This window comes from Apteryx rowi, unplaced genomic scaffold (assembly GCF_003343035.1).
Source record: "Apteryx rowi isolate R43461 unplaced genomic scaffold, aptRow1 scaffold_328, whole genome shotgun sequence".
NCBI lineage: Eukaryota > Metazoa > Chordata > Aves > Apterygiformes > Apterygidae > Apteryx > Apteryx rowi.
Genome location: NW_020449730.1, coordinates 541802 through 555205, shown reverse-complemented (window position 1 = coordinate 555205; position 13404 = coordinate 541802). Strand labels below are relative to the sequence as shown.

At 43.8% G+C, this 13404-nt stretch overlaps 1 protein-coding gene across 1 annotated transcript in view; it reads left to right on the top strand.

Annotated features, from left to right (window-relative positions):
• Positions 1-12765, top strand: part of TTC28 (tetratricopeptide repeat domain 28) — a 228949-nt gene extending 216184 nt beyond the window's left edge. Inside the window, exons 18-23 of the mRNA XM_026071549.1 lie at positions 145-269; positions 1329-1560; positions 2050-2126; positions 5127-5256; positions 6355-6462; positions 7190-12765. Coding sequence (XP_025927334.1) covers positions 145-269; positions 1329-1560; positions 2050-2126; positions 5127-5256; positions 6355-6462; positions 7190-8820 — 2303 coding nt within the window. The 3' untranslated portion in view covers positions 8821-12765. The remainder of the gene's footprint in view (positions 1-144; positions 270-1328; positions 1561-2049; positions 2127-5126; positions 5257-6354; positions 6463-7189) is intronic.
• The last annotated feature ends 639 nt before the right edge of the window (positions 12766-13404 follow it).

Below are 13404 nucleotides of genomic sequence, written 5' to 3'. Positions count from 1 at the left end.
TGCTCTAGGGAGAAAAATATAACTCTGCAGAGGGCAATGAACCATTTATTTCATTAGTCTGAAAAGTCAGGGGATATCTGCCTCTGTTTTGCAAGTTTTCTGTAATGAGAGAAGATTGAAAAGCTCTTATTCTGAATCCTGCAGGCTTCATGCTCATCGGGAGTGATGTGAAGCTGAACAGCCCTTCTTCGCTGGTAGGACAGGCCCTGACTGAGATTCTGCAGCACCCCGAAAGGGCACGAGATGCCCTGCGTGTCCTGCTACATCTGGTAGGAGAAAGGAAACGTTATAGCACTGAGCTGGCGTGGGGAGGGGCATTGCAGCCTATGTAGTCCTGAGATGATGCTACCTGTGGGTGTGCATCTGTGAATGACTGGGAAGAGAAACAACAGGATTTAATCACTTGCACTTGAATATAAACCTTTCTCCCTTAGCACAAGGTAATATCTTGCTGAAATTCTGGGTCACAGTGAAAAGAGTGGGATACCTGATGGGGTTTCCAGAGCAGATACCAAATCCTACCTTGTGTTGTCACAAACTCTTCCTCAGACTCATCTTGTTTGCAATAGCTGTTGAATTGAGTCTGTGCTTTAAAAATGAGATAATTGCTGAGGTTAATTGTTTTTACAAGAAAAACGCTACAAACTTTGCAAGGGAAGCAGTAATGGAGTTGCAGAGTAATTTAGTGACCGCTGTCTCTTTGCATATTTGGAGATAAGAGGCAATTTTGTTCCCATATGTGCCAGTAGCCTGCTGTGGGGAGCAGCAGGACCAAGGCCAAGCTGCCAGATGGTTAGAATCATCTCTCATGATTTTGAGTATTTTTCCTTCCAACGTGTCTTCTCTGCTGCCACAGGAATGTGGAATATCCATAGGGTGGTGGAAACCTATGAATAATACTAGTCATCGCAGTTGCTGTTTATTGTGAACGCTTCTCTCTCTTTGCTATTTACCATATAGCTGGTTGCACGGTCTTGCCTGGTAATGAGCAGTGTACTCAAGAGACTGGAACCTGAGCATGAGTCATCTTTTGGGGACAAACGCAGCTGCCAGTCTTATAGGAATGATCACAATCAAACTGGTACCTAGTTTCCTATGGCATTCATTTCCCCAGCATCCCAGAGAATAGTGACTGATCACAGCGATTTTGCAACTGAGTATTGAGTTACTGGGGCCTCTGCTTCCAAGGGCACTAACATCCTTCTGTGTAAGACAAGGCAGGTTCAACGTCGGTCTTGCTGTCTGCCTTTCCTGCCTCTTCACTGCGTACAAAGATCGTTAATAAAAATCTCTTATAAAATAAGCTAATGCTGTATTTTTCCCCAAAGGTGGAGAAGTCATTGCAGCGGATCCAGAATGGGCAGCACAACTCCATGTATACCTCCCAGCAAAGCGTGGAGAATAAAGTTGGTGGCATTCCCGGCTGGCAGGCGCTACTCACGGCCGTGGGGTTTCGGCTGGACCCTCCTGCCAGCGGCCTGCCCGCAGCAGTGTTCTTCCCCACCTCTGACCCTGGTGAGCGGCTACAGCAGTGCAGCACCACCATACAGTCCCTCCTAGGTAAGCCCCAGGCCAACCATGGGCTCTGTGCAAGCAGACCTCTGCCTTTCCCTGCTTTTCTTTGATGCAAGCCTACAAAATGATGAAATTTGTCTGATGTTGTTCTAGGTTTCTACAATAACAAAATAAAAGCATTTGACAGGACAAAGGCTCTAGAAGTAAATGTTTGTTGAGTATTTTGTCATACATGGAAATATTTACCACTGGATCCAGTATCTGGGAAGCATGATGTGACTGTTCCTTTCTCCCTGCTCTCAGTCAGAAACTGTGTGATCAGATACAAAGTTGGGAAGATACTTTTGCTTTCCAGAAATTGCTGCTGCTTCCAGAACCATTCACTGATGTGGGGGAGAGATTTTAGGAATTAGATGAGTTTGTGTTCTGTTCAGATTGTTGTATCAAGAAGCAGATTTTGAGCAAATAAAGAAACAGATTGAACAATCAAGCAACGGTTTTTGAACGAACCCTGTTTCTGTTGATGTTTTTCAGGTTTGCCTAACCCTGCACTTCAGGCACTTTGTAAACTTATCACAGCTTCAGAAACAGGAGAACAGCTTATCAACCGGGTAAGTTGGGAGGTTTCTCTCCAGCACCAGTTTCCAAATGCTTCCTTCCAGGCCAGTGAGTTCAGAAATGAACAAAATGGTTTATGCCCCAGTTTATCAGCCCAGCGGTTGCATGCTAGGAGACTTCAGTATTGAAATTCTAAACTTTCCTCTTGTGCGAGTGAAAGTGAATGTCCAGGAGAGCAAAATGCAGGCATGTTATTGAGCTGCATGGCCTTGGGTCTCCCAGTTCAGAGACAGAAGTGAAAACATAATACGTACAGCAGTGAGGGGGAAGCAAAATACAGGAAAAAAGAGTGGTAGAAGCACTAACTGCTTTTTGGCAACCCCATCCGGGGCCCGTGCTGGCTGGTCTTTGTCCAGAATAATTACCAGTGTCCCAAACAATAGCACCTACTTGGACAACGTGAGGTCTGTGAGGTACTTCTCAAGCCTGAGCCTCTGCTGGTTTGAGTGTTCATAGCTCTGCCAGAAGGATTCGGTATCTTTAAGAACAGAGCACTGCCTCCCCTTTTCACATTCCCCTCTCTCCCCATCCTTTCTAGCATGCGTAGGCTAACCTAACCTTACTCTGTGCCACCAGCCTGGCTGGCTTTCTGTCACATGTTTCTTACTGTCCTGATTCTCCTCTAATGCAGTTTATCTTGATCATTTTCCTGCTTTAGTAAATGCACACAGTGAATGTTGTGAATAGGTGCATAGCTCACCTTCTTTCCCCTTTCCCCATGCAGAAATGTTCTAGGGAAGCGCTGCAGTGGGTAGCTGGGATTATCCCCATGTAGTTTTAGAAGGGTCCCCTTCACTCTGTCATGTTGACTCTCTCTGCACAAAATACAAAACAACAGGTCCAGCTTTGCAGTTATCCATTAAGAAGCCTGCTTTGGCTATCCATTAGACTGAGTCTGTTTCAAGGAAATGTTTTTTTGTCAGAATCTACAGTAGCATGTGAGATATTTCTAATGGTTTGTGCTTTATGGGATTTTGCTGTCTTGCCTTGGCTCTTTTGTCAGTGCCTGAGGCTTTCGTGGCTGAATAGCAGTAGGTTATTTTGTCCTCATTGCCACCAGAGGGAGGCCCAGAGTAAGTGGGACGTGATGAGTAAAGGACATTCCAGTAGATCTGTATGTGTAACAATATCCCTGAGATTATTTCCCAGTTGTCGTCTTGCCTCAGATAATTAAATCATGCAAGGGAAAGAAATTCAGATGGCTATACACAGCTAACAAAAGATGTACTCACCATTTCCTTATATTGGCAGAGGTATTGCGTTGTTTTTGCAAATGTTTTTCTGTAGCCCAAAACCCCAGCAGAATTCCCTTTTGCACAAGAGTCTATCCAGTTAAAAGTTAGGGTGGTTTTGACTTAGCTCTTCCTTCCTCTGCTGTTAGTCGCTTTTCCTCCCCTCCTTCCTCTCAGCAGTTCAGTTAGTGAGCAGCTAAGGCTCTGCCGTCCCAAAGGACTGAAGGCTGTTTAAAGTATGTTGGGAGATGTCTCCGTTCAAAGCTGTAATGACTGGTAGTTCAGTTGCTGGCTAGTGCTTTCCTCTGCATCTCCAGCAGAGAGGGATAGGTTTCATAATGGAGCAGGTGCTCTTGGTATTAGTGAAGCAGCAAGGCAGGGAGCAGATCTCTTGCTCTGGATAGAAAGTATGTATTTTTATGTGCGAAAATGGAAGGCAGGAACCGGAAAAGGAAGAACTCTGGTACTACTGCATGTACAAGAAAAAGCTAGGGATCGTTGACTGCAGCAAGGGCCGATAATGTATCCCAGAGAAAACGAGAGAGGCTTGTTTGTGTTCAGCCTTCTGCCAGAATGTGGGTCGGCCTGGGGTATCTGCCCGTTCTGTGTCTGGTTTGATTGTAATGAGCTGGGCACTCCCAGATTCCAGCTGCCTTTTCCCATGCTGCTGGGCTCCTCCTGATTCACTGCTCAAGCCATTTCCATTACTTTCTTCTTTCTCTGGGTAGAGCATCTTGCACTCAGGATGCTGGTTTGCATGCAGATGTGTCACTGCACGGCAGGGTTCCCTCCCACAGGCACTTTGTAGCACAGAATAACCTGTGTTCTTTCTTTCTTTCCTTCTTTTCTCCTCTCTTTTTCTTTCTTGTTATCTGCTGCCCGAAGGCTGTTAAAAATATGGTGGGAATGGTGAGTATGACATGCAGGGGGGAATGACACTCCTGTGCAGGATAGAGTGCACAGACACAGAGTGCACGGTCATTGCAGACCCATTTCCCTGAGCTGCAGGGTAGTCTCTTCACCCTGCTTACAGGCCTGGAATTTGCTCTGTAATGCTAATGTGGAAAAAAGACAGTGTAAGCTTTTGTGGGTTGTAAGAGCTTCCAGGCTGAGATGGGTGGTCCTGGGATGCATTTGGTCCTGGATTAATGACTTTCCATCCTTCCTGCCCTGTCTGTTTCTGAGTTCAGTGGGATCCTGGCACCTTAATTTGTGTCAGATCTTCATAAACACATTTTTTCTGAACTTTGCTATTTCTGTCTCTTGGGCACTGTTGAGAGCCTTCTTTCCTGGGAAGTCATGAAGGTATTAGGAAAGTCTTCTGTAGTTTCATATGACTTTATTCTGCCCGGTTTAATGCTGAGAATGAGTTTCTTGGGATTCACAGAAGGGGTATGGCTCAATCATGGAGTGGGCTTTAGCAAACATCTGTGAGCAGCCTCAAAGTGTCTCTTTCCTTTTCTTTCATGTCCCAGATTTTTCTGCTGTGCTTCCTCCTTGCTTTTTCCACTGGCCACATCTCCAGCCCTCACCCCTGTTCTGTCCCTTGCTTTGCTGGTGTTCAAGTTTGTTGATCGTCACTGTCCCTGGACTGCTTCCTCTGCCCAGACCTTTTCATCTCACTGTTCTGCTCAGGGGCAGCAGCTGATTATATGGGTCTATAGAGAAAGGGCTGTTTGCAGTGCATTTCCTTAGCTTTTCATCAGAAAAACGATGATATGGTTTGTAAGGAATGGCTAACGTTTGTATTGTTATCTTCAGCTACATCAAGTCTTGGTTCAACTTCAGGCAGGAGAGAAGGAGCAGGATTTCTCCTCTGCACCAATCCAGGTTTCCATCAGTGTCCAGCTCTGGAGGCTTCCTGGCTGTCATGAGTTTCTGGCAGCTCTAGGTAGGAAAACACTTCCTCCCATTTTCTTGCTATTACTCATGTCTTTGTGGTAGCTTCAAGTAGTGTGGGGGCTCACAGCATTAGATTTTTTTGCCTGGGTACTGCTTGGTTCTCTGCGTCTCTGGATGCGATCCCTGACTGCTCAATATATCTCTACCAGTTCACATGCACTCACTGGTGGGCCAGTGGCAGGGTGAGTTTTTCTGCATGCACTGAAACATCTCCTGAGGCAGCAGAACATGGATTACAGGGTTGACAGCAGCTTGGTGCCATCAGGTTGGTTCAACCCCATTTTTTTATTTCAGGGTTCTGTTCCCTTGCTGTTTATAATATATACTAGTTAGTTTGCTTCTGGCCTTCTATGGAATGAACCAACTGTTCCTTTGGCAGCGAAACCTGTGCACTGAGCAAGGATAGGACATACCACTGTGATAGTATGTACCAGGGTCTGTGTCCTGCAGAAAAGACAAATGAGGACTAAATATCAAATTAGACTTTATTCTGTTTTGGACCCTGCTTTGGGGAAGGGCATTGCAGGGAAGAGGCAGCACTGCAAAAAGAGACACACAAGAAAATTGCAAGAAGAGCTAGCAGAAGCCAGGCATCATTCCTAACACACATTCATGCCCCCTCCTGCCCTCACTGGCTAAGTTCCAGTGTCTCTGCTCTTCTTCAGGCCTATTTCTGTGAGAAATCTTTGAATTAATGACGAATGTCAGGGGCACCTGGGACCCCTCCCCAGAAATGTGGTTAGTATATGATTTCCTGACAATTCTAAATAATTTGCACATAAAAAAATTACTGAGTGCTGTATTATGTTTATCAGTTTGGATAGGAGTGATCAGTGTATGTGTTCAGAGTGCAGCACCTTAAAGCTCCTTACTGCTTGCTGGAGTAGACATGCTAAATAGTAGTAAAAACAAACCAGCAACAGTACATTGTAGGCCAAGAATCATCATTCTAGGACACTGCAGGATCTCTTTGTTCTGTTGATTTGATTGCTTTGTTCTGCTTGTGTTATAAATGAGATCACACCTCTTTTAAGGCATAGGATCTTTCTGTGAGATACAATTTTTTTTTCTTCATATTCTGCTGCAGGTTTTGACCTTTGTGAAGTTGGGCAAGAGGAGGTGATTCTGAAAACTGGGAAACAAGCTAATAGGAGGACGATGCACTTTGCTCTACAGTCCTTGCTGGCACTTTTTGGTAAAGCTACTTAGAGTAGTTTTTGCTCCTGTACCATCTGCTGATTTGATCAGAATGGCCTTTCTTGATATTTCATGTCATCACCTTTTGTGCTCACATACATACCTCATCATACCTACTTCCTACAGACCGCACATCATACAGTAGGTGCAGCAAATGGTTTTTTTGATATGTAAATGTGACTGACAACTTCCAAACTTCAACTGCCTCCCAAAAATGTTCCAGATGATAGGCAGACAGCATTACAACACTATCCTGCTGGAAAGATGCTAAAATAGAGGCTGTGTGTCTGGATAGTTCAAAATGTTTTCAAAAGAAGATTTTAGCAGGCCTTGTAGCACTACTGTCTGGGGTAGGAAATATTTGCCCCGTTTTAAAAAATGGGAAACAAACACCAGGACTTGACTGAGGCTGAAGCTGGAACTAGAATCCGGCAACTGGAGGATGTATAACCCATGATTGTTTTTTGAGATCTAAAGTGATAATCCATTGACAAGTTCCCAGAGTTTTCCTGTAGGATACCTGAGCTGAGTTCCTACCCATGCACTTCCTGGGCTGTGCACGTTATTCTTCTCAACTAAGTAGTAGGTTGTTTTTTTAGAGTAGCATAAAGCCTGTGTGCATACTGTAGCATTTCCTCTTAATTCTGGTGAGAACATTACCTGATTTTAGTGTGTATCTAGGGATGTGTTTGTACATGTATGTTTTTTTTTTCTTTCTTTTTTAGATTCTACAGAGCTTCCTAAGCGCCTTAGCCTGGACAGTTCCTCATCACTAGAGTCACTGGCTTCTGCTCAGTCTATTTCCAACCCAGTATTACCCCAGTATCAAAACCCTCCATTCTCTCCTACTTGTCCGGACAGCATTGCATCAGATGCCATTTCTGTGTATAGCCTGAGCTCCATTGCTTCTTCCATGAGTTTTGTTTCCAAGCCAGAGAGCGTGCCAGATGGTGTGGGGCACAGAGGACGCCAGGACTACGAGAGGCCCAAGAACATCTATCTGCATAGGCCTTCTGCAGCACAGAGCCAGCTGTCACTGCAAACCAGCACTGCGGTGAGCAAAGATGAGGAGGAGTATGAAGGATTTTCCATAATTAGCAATGAGCCTTTGGCCAATTACCAAGAAAACATAAAAACGAGATTTTCCCCTGATCACAAACAGACCAAAACTGGTCAGACTGGAGGTATTAAAGAGTCTGTCATTTCCAAGGGGAGCATAAGTACCCCAAATTCTCCTGTTAAAATGACTCTTATTCCCAGTCCAAACTCACCTTTCCAGAAAGTTGGGAAACTTGCAAGTTCTGATACTGGGGAATCTGACCAATCTAGCACTGAGACTGACAGCACTGTCAAGTCCCAGGAGGACAGCAATCCAAAGCTTGATCCACAAGAGTTGGCCCAAAAAATTCTGGAGGAAACTCAGAGTCACCTCATTGCTGTTGAACGTCTTCAGAGAAGCAGTAGTCAAATAAGCAAAAGCAACAATTCCGATGATGGGGCTTCCACACCAGCAGGTGCATCTGCATTCAGATCCTCAGAGACCAGCGCATTCAGTAGGCCAGTCAGCTCTAGTCAGAAGAACCAGTCTTCACCTGTTGCAATTAAACCAAAGCCTCCAACAAGGAGTTCGTCCCTGCAGAAAGTGAGTTCTGGCTATAATAGCCCCACAACATCTGAGATGTCAAACAAAGAAGGCACAGGCCCATACAGTGGGCAGCCATCTCCAAGTTCTGATTCACATGGATCCTTAACTGAACAGCCTCACTTTAAACTCAAGTACCCCAGCTCTCCTTACAGTGCTCATATTTCTAAATCACCTAGAAATATCTCTCCAAGCTCAGGGCATCAGTCTCCTGGTGGCAGCACTCCATCTCCTGCTCTGTCTTATTCCTCAGCTGGTTCTGCTCGCTCAAGCCCAGCTGATGCCCCAGATATAGACAAATTAAAAATGGCTGCCATTGATGAAAAAGTGCAAGCAATTCACAACTTAAAGATGTTCTGGCAGAGCACTCCCCAGCACTCCACTGGCCCAATAAAGATTTTCCGAGGAGCTCCTGGAACAATGACTTCTAAGAAAGATGTCCTCAGCTTGCTAAACTTATCTCCACGACACAGCAAAGAAGAAAGTGCAGATAAGCTGGAACTAAAGGACCTATCTATTCAGCAACACCTTGCTTCTCCACAAAAGAACCCTCCAAATGGACACAGGCGCCCTGAAACTACAAATGCAGTGACATCAACTCATTCTCCACCTTCCAGTAGTGCTCCAGGAACTGTACGCCCTTTGAGGCTGCCATCTGGGAACGGTTATAAATTCTTGTCACCGGGAAGATTTTTTCCTTCCTCCAAATGCTGAAATGTCCTGTATACCAACTGATGACTTACAATCTTGTTAAAAGTATTTGCTTCTGCCCACTTGCCTTTATCAATACAGAACCGTAGGATATTACCTAAAAAGCCATGGTCACACCCACAGCTGGCAATACACAGGTGTGCAACAGATTGGCCCTGTCTTCACTGCAGGAACACGGGCCTTTCACAGATGGGTTTTGGTTCCCTTACCTGGACCCTGGCCGGACTCGCTTGATAACAGTCCTTATGTAGCATTCAGTATTTGCAGCAGCAGGTCCAATGAATCTACTTGTCTGTTCTTAAAATATTAGCTCTTAAGCCACCTACTTGTATTTCTTATCCTAACAGGAGGTTTTGCAGCGAGCTTTTTATACAGAAATTAATACATATCAGGGATTGGAGAGGGAAGTGAGAGAAGGCAAAACTTTCATTTATATCACAAAGAAAGTGTGCACAAGTTTCTGCCTAGAGAAGTACAAGCCATTTCTTTGGTTGCTTTCAAAGGCTGACAAAGAGGATAAGATAACATACCTCCAGATACCTCTGCTAAATTAGCCAAACACAAGAAATTGCTGGTACAGCAACTCCATAGCAGCATGATACTGGCAGTTGTCTTGCATCATTCAGAGGCTAGTAACGCAAAGACGAGAGAGGTGTCCCGTTCCAAAACCTCCTTCTCGGGTGCCCTTTTTCTGGAGGGAAACCTTTCAGGTGAATTTTTGCTGATTGGTCTGCTCCCAAAAGAATGTTTTGGGCATAATGAACAATCTGAGCCTCTTGCATGAGGTAGGGGGAGTGTGTCAGAGAAACAAGTTCTGGTTTTATTGAATGATCTGATCTTTCTGGCACACAACTTCATGATGGTGGAGTTCTTATCTTGGCAAGTATTTGATTAGCACAGATGTCTTCTGTCTGCTAAGTGTGCACAGAAAAGGGAGACAAACACTGCAGCTCAGAGCATTGTTTTACAGTTCCACAGTAGGCGGGAATCTGACATCAGTGTATGTGATTTAGAAATCACATGTCCAGATAAATCCATCACTAATCCTGCTGAATCTTTCCAAAAAGCTCATCACAGGCAGGTCTTCAAATCTTTCCCCTCCTGTGGTGGAAACTCATTTCTTTTGGAGACAAGTATCCTAGTGTAAGCACATGAGATAGGTTTATGTCCGCGTGCAATCAGAACATGCACAGGATGGACCATGCAGACTGGCTACTTGCAGAATCTATGCACCCTCTGATCCATGGAGAAAAGAGAAAAAAGAGCAACCCAGGGGTGATGTGTAAAAGACAGTAAGCTTCTCTATCTTAGATTGTATTTAGGTGTAATGGATCGCATTTGAGAGGGTTTTTTTTTTAAGTGGCCATTCAATGCAGTGATGTAATAATAATCAAAAGTGATCATTTACGTGCACTGAAATCTATGGACATGTGGTAGCATTAACTCAGCCACATTACACACTTAGATCAAAGAAAAGTATTTCACAGGCCACGAGCTATGAAGTCGGAGCACTGGATCAGCAAGGCTTTTGGTTTCTATTCTGCACTCCCCAAATTTCTTGAGCGACTGGGGGCTAATCACTTCACCTCTCTGTGCCTCGTCTTCCCCATCTAAGTGGGGATAGTAATACTTACCTACCTACCTCACAGAGGTGTTGTGAGGCTTAATTAATTAATTAGGCCCTGAGCTTTAGTCAGATCTTAAGTCAACTTCCAGTCTTGCACCTGACTACCTGAATGGTGAGTGCAGTCAGCTCTCTAATCTTACAAGGGGCACACGGTTGATGCAGATAATTGTTCCACCCATCATGTCTGGATGCTCTTCTTGCAAATATGGGCCTGATCATTTGTGGTTTTCTTCAGGATCTTGGAGGAAAGGCATGGTGGCAGGACAGAAGATTAAACTCTGACACCTTAATATAACATTACTTGTGTTCAGCTTCCTGATGGTGCACATATCAAATGCTTGCTTTGATTATTTTCAAGAATCCAGTGGTTTTGGAGGAATGCTTTCCCTTTCACCATTGCAAGGAATTAATATGAGCACTAAAGGCACAGAATATAGGGCTGTGTTGTTTTAGTCAACTAACAAGGGATGGATGATGACATTAGTTTCAGTGCAGAAAGACAACGAGACTTTAGTTATTCATTTATTCATATTATGCAATGTAGCAAAACAGTCAAGAAAATCTGTTAAACTCATATGATGCAAGTTACTTGTCTGTACGTTACATCTTCCTGTAATGGATTGGTGCTAGGTATCTTCTTCATTAAGCAGGAAGAGTTAGAATAGTGGGCTGAAATGAGTCAGTACAACACGTACGCTTCATGTGGATGGTGATATTGCTGATCGTGCAACTCGTTGTGGTCACAAGACTGCTGAGAGACTTCACGTGACCTGCTGTTTGTAACCAACACAGCTGTCGTCGAACGACATCCCAGGGACATCCAGGATGGAAGTGGGCAGCTTTTTGCTTATAGCAACAGCAAATACTCCCTGCAGTGCTGCATAACATGCCAGAAACAAGCCTCTCTACTTGCAGTTTACTTCCATAACTAAAGGATCTTTAATCTGTAGAAATTATATATTGCCATTTTGGTACAGCCCATTTTTATGCTGCCAGTGGGTTTCATATTGGCTTTGGATAACTAAACTTTTCAGAAAGAGCTAAATCTTTTTTTGTTGCTGTTTAATGGTTGGGAGGGGGAAGCATAAGAAGCAGGGAAGGGTTCAGATGTAGAGGAAGTTCAGTATTTGGGAAATTGGTATTGTATAAATGTGGAAGGTAAGTGTCAGTAGAACAAGTCTTTTGGGAAGTTTATTTCCATTGACAGGGCACTTCCACTGGCTTATTGAAAGCTATGAACATGCATGCTTGTCATGGTTGGGATACACTTCACACACCTTGTGCCTCACTCCTCCACCCCCTGAATGAGAAACAACCCTTTTGTGAGGGAAAAAAAAAAGTTTTATCAGGTTTGCCCAGTATGTGGAGAAATTCAGGAAATGAAAATAACATGTTTTCCTTTTGATATTAGAATTCCTTCTGTGGAGTTTAAATGCATTTGTCGTTGTTGTATTTGTGCATGGTACAAGTGACAACACTGCTTAATACAGTGAGCAATAAGAATTAGGTATTATTCACTTTCACATTAAACCTTCCACATGCAGAAAATCCCCAAGGCAATAGAATGTATTTTAGTTTGGTTTTACCCAGTATGTTTTACTGTGTGAGATACTAATTACATATATTTTATTGACTGTCTTTAGCTTAACTAAATGGGAACAGTAAACAATCTCAGTGATCAAAACACAGTTTCATTTCATTTTGTTGGTTAGCCTGAGCTGTGGCCTGGTACTGATTTTCCTTCTTTTTAATCATACCTTATTTAAACACGGAAAAAGCATTGAAGGGGTGCTACACCCATATATATTGCTCTTGGCTGTATTTCCTTTCATTAGGTCAAACTTGTTCTGTGAACATCTCTTTCAAATGAGGTTGATCCAGGTGTACAGAAAATCTGTGAATCTGTTAAGAAGCACTGGTAGTTTCAGGCTAGGTATCAACGGATTCGAGCAGTTTTGGGATCATTGCATCTATTGTGCCATGCTGTCCGGAAAGGCTGTACATGGGTGTGGTAAACGTGGCCCCTTCATTGCAGATGCCTTCAAAAGGACTTTGAAGATGGTAACTCAAAGAGGACTGTCAGCAGGGATTCTTCCAAGCAGCAGCCCCTTAGCACTTGCTCTCCCTGTATGCAGTGTTAGCCATGTTTGGCCTATGTGGACTTTTTTTGTAAATTAAAACTCTGTTTCCAGACAGCATTAAACTTTTTATATTATGAAATTTACCATGTAAAAAGATTTTCATATTTTTATTGAAATTACTGAGGCATTTGGCCTTCTTTCTTTGTGATTTCAGTGTCTATTAAAGCATGAGTTCTCTCAGTCCTGTAGTCTCTTGTTCTAGGATGACGTTTGTAAAGAACTGTTTAACACTGCTCTCTCCGTCCTAACACCCGGCCATACGAGCTGATTGCTGGTCTGTTCCTCTAGCTGCTCCGAAGAAGCAAATAAGTCATGCATAAATCTGCCTGCTGTGGCTGCAGAATTTCAGAGTGCGACTGGCAATAGGACAGCTGTCCCCAACTTCTCCTATGGATATGTGGGGTCACTGAGAACTTTGTTTGTTTGTTTGTTTTGGTTTTTTGCAGAATGTGCTCCTGTTACAAATGATGATTGGGAAATTGCTTTTCCTTTTCCTTGCAGATGATGGGTGTGTCAATATTTGCTCACGGTCTTTCTTGTTTTAGCAGCAAAAGGACACATAGGGTTGGAAGAAACCTTAAGGATCATCTAGTCCTCTCCCTGCACTGAGGAAGGACCAAGTGCTGAAGGTATGATATATTTCCCCCGATACCCTTTGTCAAAATCACTTAAATCTCCCCTCTGCCCCCACATGAAAGGTGCCCTTGTCCTTAGGGGAAGTCTTGGTGACATGAGTACCAAATGAGACTAAACAAATTTTGACTTTTTGTGGTCTCTGAAGTTTTCTCTGGTGTCTCTCCCCCAGCTGTATAAATGGAG